The sequence below is a fragment of the Lagopus leucura genome, unplaced genomic scaffold (genome assembly GCF_019238085.1).
Source record: "Lagopus leucura isolate 7727_CA_CO unplaced genomic scaffold, USGS_WTPT01 Super-Scaffold_760, whole genome shotgun sequence".
Classification (NCBI taxonomy): Eukaryota; Metazoa; Chordata; class Aves; order Galliformes; family Phasianidae; genus Lagopus; species Lagopus leucura.
In genome coordinates, this window is record NW_024962257.1 from 6,138,106 (window position 1) to 6,143,542 (window position 5,437).

The 5,437-nt window shown below is 53.5% G+C and overlaps 1 protein-coding gene across 1 annotated transcript; it reads left to right on the plus strand.

Annotated features, from left to right (window-relative positions):
* The first annotated feature begins 3,253 nt into the window (after positions 1 to 3,253).
* On the plus strand, positions 3,254 to 5,066 carry NPW (neuropeptide W). The gene is made up of 2 exons (XM_042864752.1): positions 3,254 to 3,637; positions 4,664 to 5,066. The coding sequence occupies exons 1-2, from the start codon at positions 3,254 to 3,256 to the stop codon at positions 4,697 to 4,699; spliced, it is 420 nt and encodes a 139-aa protein (XP_042720686.1). The 3' UTR covers positions 4,700 to 5,066.
* The last annotated feature ends 371 nt before the right edge of the window (positions 5,067 to 5,437 follow it).

The following is a 5,437-nucleotide window of genomic DNA, read 5'->3' on the forward strand; positions in this document are numbered from 1 at the left end:
GAATGGAATGGAATGGAATGGAATGGAATGGAATGAAGTGCAGTTGAAAGGGACCTTCAAAGATCATTGAGTCCATCTGGTTACTTCAAAAATTAATCAAAAATTAAAGCATATTAGTGAGGACATTGTCCAAACGCTGGCAGGCATAAAGCATCACCCAGCTCTCCAGGAAGCCTGTTCCACAGTTTGACCACTCTCAAGTTAAAGAAATTGTTGCCAGTACCCAGTTTGGTTCAGCTCTGTGCCATCCTCGCACTCCCTTCAGTTACCAGGAGAGGAGTCCATCACCTCTCTCTCCTTTTCCCCTCCTCAGAAGAATCACCTTTTGGCCTCCTTTTCTCCAGGCTGGACATCCTAAATTCTTGGCCTCAGCTTCCCAACCAAGATGAGTCAGGACTGTAGCTCTGCAGAGCACTCTGCAGCCAGAGGAGGACAGGTTCCCTTCTTGCCTATATCCAAAATGATGCCTCCGTCATCCCATCGAACACCCACACTGAGATGCTGAAGAGCCCAGATGGCCAAAAAGTGTCGTATACAGGAGGAGCAGTATGACTGAGCGTGCCAAAGACCCCATCAAAGGGCTGGCCTTTTAAATTGCCTTGCTTTCATGCTCGGATGAGTTGCTAACCTTCCAATAAACACCAGAGTCATTATAATAAAAATGTGGAAAATGCTACCATTAAACCACGCCGGTTTATTTTTCAAGTGCCTCTTTCTGGGACATCAAATTCATTTAGATCATTCTCAAAAGCCACAAATCCTGAATGGGTGCAGTAATGCGTGTGGTGGGAGGCGAGAGCACAACGTGCGTTACATCGGGTGGCGGCAGGGCTCCAACAAGAGCTGGCTGGGTTTATTGCAGGAGTTAAGGTGTGACGCTCAGGCTGCTCACCCCTCTTGCCCCTCAGTTTTGCAGACTGAAGTTCTGGTTCATACTCTGATGCTTGAGCCCTGCAGAGATGTGGAACCAAGCACAGATCCGTGACCAGGAAGCGGAGACTTCCCCTCACAAAAAGGTATTTTGGTCCAAAACTAAAGAAGAATCTTTCAGCAGCACAACCAGGTGGTTAGATCCCAATCCTCTTCACTTCTACCTATTTGGAGTAACTTCACCAGTGGTTAGCCTGAGCACTGGGGGAGTGGAGCAATCTTGCCTCAGCCCCCACGTTGTTGGTAAATATGATGTTGGGGTTCACTGTGTTAATTAAGTGAGAACATAGAAGGGGGTGTTTCAAAAGGTCTTGAGATTGGCTTGACTCTGCTTGGGTGAAAAGAAGCCCCTGGAGTTACAAAAGTGACCTAAAAGGCTGACATCTTAATAGCAGGGACCACCTTGGAGCAGTGCAGCAGGAAACCTGCGGGCATGGGGAGGAAAGAGTTCAGCTCAGTTCCCAGGGAGCTTGTCAGCATGACACGTTATTCAAGTTATGCCAAAAATACGTGGAGGAGACACTTCAGGCAGATGTCTGGGAATGCAAAATTTTCTCTCTTGATAGGAAGTTTGAGCCCACGTCTGCACATTGATGCAGCACAGCACAAGCTGCTGAGCTGCCTGCTTGGTTGGGAGCAGGAGGCAGAACTCTGCCTGTTCCAGACCTGACATCGGTTGCTTGGGGCTCTTGATCTCGGGGTGAGAGGAAGTATAATGGCTTTTTACTGAGGGAAATAAACCCAGCAGTGTGTGTTCCATCATGAACCGAGGTTTGATGGCCGGGGCTGCGATGTGGTTCTGTGTGCTGTACTGCTGCCATTCATTAATGGCTCTGCTGAAACACAGGAGCGATGCGGCCTTTCATCATCTCCAGAGCAATGAAAGTGTGGCAAAAAATAGCCTGTCCATCTGCTTGGGATGGATGAAGCCAGGCTCAGTTCTTATTCTAAGTCCAGGTGCTTCCAGGAAGTTATGCCATGGATGAGTTTGACTCTCTGATTCCAGATCAATAACAAAAGCATTTCCTGTTCTGCACGCATGTGACTTCTCAGCATGGGAAAAGGCCAGAACTCTCCTCTTAGCAATTAGGAATTGTACTCCTTTCTGGAGGAGCACAGAACCTGTGTGTGCTGAGCACGTGGGGCACAAGAAAGCTTTGCTCCCAAGGAACTCCCAGCATAGGCTGGAAGGAAGAGGCTGGGAGCTGGGTAAGGGAAGCCTGCCTGCATGGGAATGGGTTAAAATAACAGCAGAGAGTGAAATAGGCACACGGGAGCATGCAAGATGCTGAGAGGAAAATGAATCAAGTCGCTGTTCCAAGAGATGGTTTAGACATAGAGCAGCATGATAAGCCAACAAACTGGGTAATAAACCAAAGGAACTAGAATTGCTCTGATGAGATAAATTTGACCTACTTGGTTTTATTAGGGGATCTAGAGGGGAAAAGTCACCTGAGGGAAGTTGTGAAATTAGTGATGATAACCTATTTAAGAACTGAGTTGCAGAAGGGGAAGGGCAGCAGCACTCACGAACCCCACTGCAAACAGCTGTGAATGCAGCAGAAGTGCAGTAGGTTTTGGGAAGAGGAGCACAAGGTGTTCCATGGGAATCAGGTGTTGCAGTGGCTCCTCCAGGCCATGTCCCTGTGCCTTGCAGCTGGCCCTCAGTGAGGCTGGTGGTGGTTGCAGATCCCCTCTGTGGTTCCTCACTTGCGATCAGTTTAAGATGTTTCTCTTCCTCCAGCAATAAATCCTGCTGCTGTCAGGCTGGTCCTGGGGTGAAGGGAGAATGCAGAGCTGAAGAGAAGTGCACGGGGCTGTGGACAGATGCTTGACACCACACAGAGGATGCTCAGGGCTGAAGAGGGGAAGCTAAAATTCGCACGGAAAACCCTCAGGGCTGTGAAGAGGACCTTGGGGACAATGCTTGAACCATGAGTTGTATGCTTGGGGCTGCAGGGAAATGCTCACGGATAGGAGAGATGCTGGAAGCTGTAGGGGAGATGCTTGGGGATGTGAGGAGGATGCTCAAGGAGGGAAGGGATTCTTGAAGCTGCAGGGAGGATGCTCGGGGCGGCACGATTGATGCTCGGTGCTGCAGGGGATGCTCACAAGGGACGCTCGGGGCCACGGGAGAGGGCGAGGAGGGGCGGGCGGCGGGGAGGAGGTTCGCGGGGCAGGGGCTGCCGGGGGGCGGCCGGGGGCTGCCGGGGCGGAGCCGCGGGGTGCCCCTCCCGGCTCCAGTATAAACCGGCGGGGCGCGGGCGCGGGGCTGCCTTCTCTGGGGCGCCCGGGGCCGCCGAGACGCCTCTTGCCCGTAGCCATGGCGAGGGGGCAGCTGTCGGGGGGCGCTTGGGGGGCTCTGGTGCTGTTGGGGCTGATGCTGCCGGCTGCACCGGCGGGAGCTTGGTACAAGCACGTCGCCAGCCCGCGGTACCACACGGTGGGACGCGCCTCGGGGCTGCTGATGGGCGTCCGCCGCTCCCCGTACCTCTGGCGCCGGGAGCTGCCGGCAGAACCTCCGCACCGCCCTGGGGGCACCGCGTCCGCCGCAGCCCCGCAGCCCCCGGGGAGCCTCGCGGGGGACCCTCCGCCACCGCCGCCCGGCCCCGGCCGCCTCCTGCAGCGCCTGCTCCGCCGGGGCTGGGGCTGGGGGGGGCCGCGTCCCGCACCCGCCCGGCCGCCGCCCTCCGCCCGCGGAGCTCAGGTAAAGCCGGGAACCGACGGGCAGAGCGGCCACCGGGGTGCCGGCGTGGGGCTTGGGGCGCGGGGTCGGTGTTCAGGAGATTTGGCATCGCTGGGTGCGAGGAGCGTCTCGCTACCTTCAGCATCCCGGCACCGGGCGGTACGGAGTGAAGGGACCCCGCGGGACAGCCCGGCTCCTGATGGGGGGGTTGCATCGGGTGGGTGCGATCGTGTGAGTTTGCAGAAGTCTGTGCTGCATTTTGACACTTGGACCACGAGGTCCCAGCGTAGTGAGCTGGGATGGACAGATCTGTTCAGAGAGGCTACGCTTGGATTTTAGGGCGAAAAAAGGGGCTGGGTGATTTCTGTGCCCCTGACTGGGGGATGACATGCCTGCACCTCGAGCTGTCAGTGCAACACAGGGGTGTTTGTGGGGCTGAGGAGCTCCCAGCATCGCCCCTCCCAGATTCCCTCTCCCTGCCCTCTCTGCTTTGCTCAACTGTGTGGGACTGTTTGAGGGCTGTTTCCAAACATTAAACCTCTTTCCTCTTACTTCAGCAAGGATCCAACATCCAACTGAAATCCAGGGATGCTTCAACATGTTGGATCAGCCCCAAAACACGTAGCCACATCCCCTTCCCCCTTCCTTTTTTTTTTTTTGGTGGAAATCTAGGAATTGTGCCTTTTTGGGAAAGTCCAGGCGTATCGGCTGTGCTACGCCTGTGCTGCCCTGGTGACTCCTGGCTGGAAGCAGAGGCAGAGTGGTGCTGGGCGCCACACTTGTGGTCCAGACCCGTGTGTAGGATGCAGTGCTCTGATTTCATGGTAAAATCTCCTCTGGAGCCTTGCGGGCAGGGCTGAGCCCAGGACTGGGGTGTTTATAGGGTTGCTTGCAGCTGCAGAGCTCAGTCTGCATACACAGTGTCAAAGTGGGGCAGAAAGGGTCTGCAGTGATGGTAGGTGAGCTCTGAGCCCACAGCAGGGAGCAAGAAGCATGGGTGGTATATAATAATCATAATGTAACACAGGGTCCCTTTTCTCCTTGCAGCCTCGCCCGATTGAAGACATCGCTGTGCTGCGCTGAAGGCCGGGCAGGGATGCTCCAGGAGCTGAGCAGTGCCAGCTGCCCACGGTGGGGACTTTTCAGTGGCTGCTGAGTTCCATCGGCGCTTCTTCGGCTGCTCTGACCTCTGAAAGCATACAGACAATTGCATTCAAAACTAAATAAATAATATACATATCAGATTTTTTCTCACCCACTGTCCAAGTGCAGTGGTAAATTCATCTTGTTTTCAGGTCAATTTAGTGCTATGAACTTGGGGAGAAACCAACAGGGAAGATATTTATTTTGTTTATTTTTTTTTAGATTTCTGTACTTGCTTGTTTGCAATATGACACAAACACATTCTGTTTGCTTCCTAGGATCTTGCCCTCATTAAACTGAGACTCAATCAAAGGAAACGTGCGTCATTGTGCAATCTTCTTATCCTTTTAGCATAGGTTGGTGTGGCTCAGCCAGGGCAGGCGCTGCAGCATTCTGGTCACTCCCAGATTTTTCTGACATGATTTAACTTCTCGATACAGTTTTTTGGTTTTTCTTTTTCTGCAGTGTTTTGGTGAATTACTTTCAGTGCCCGTGAGGGAGTTGCTGCCAGGCTGGGTGTCAGTTCAGGTGTCAAAGATTGAGCCAGGACTGAGGATGGCTCTTGTGCTGGAATCCCCACTGAGTCCCCTCTCAATTTTCCCAGAGCATTCAAGTTTCTGTTCATCACTATAACAGGATGGTACATGGATGGCACAAATGATGTGAGATTGCCATTAG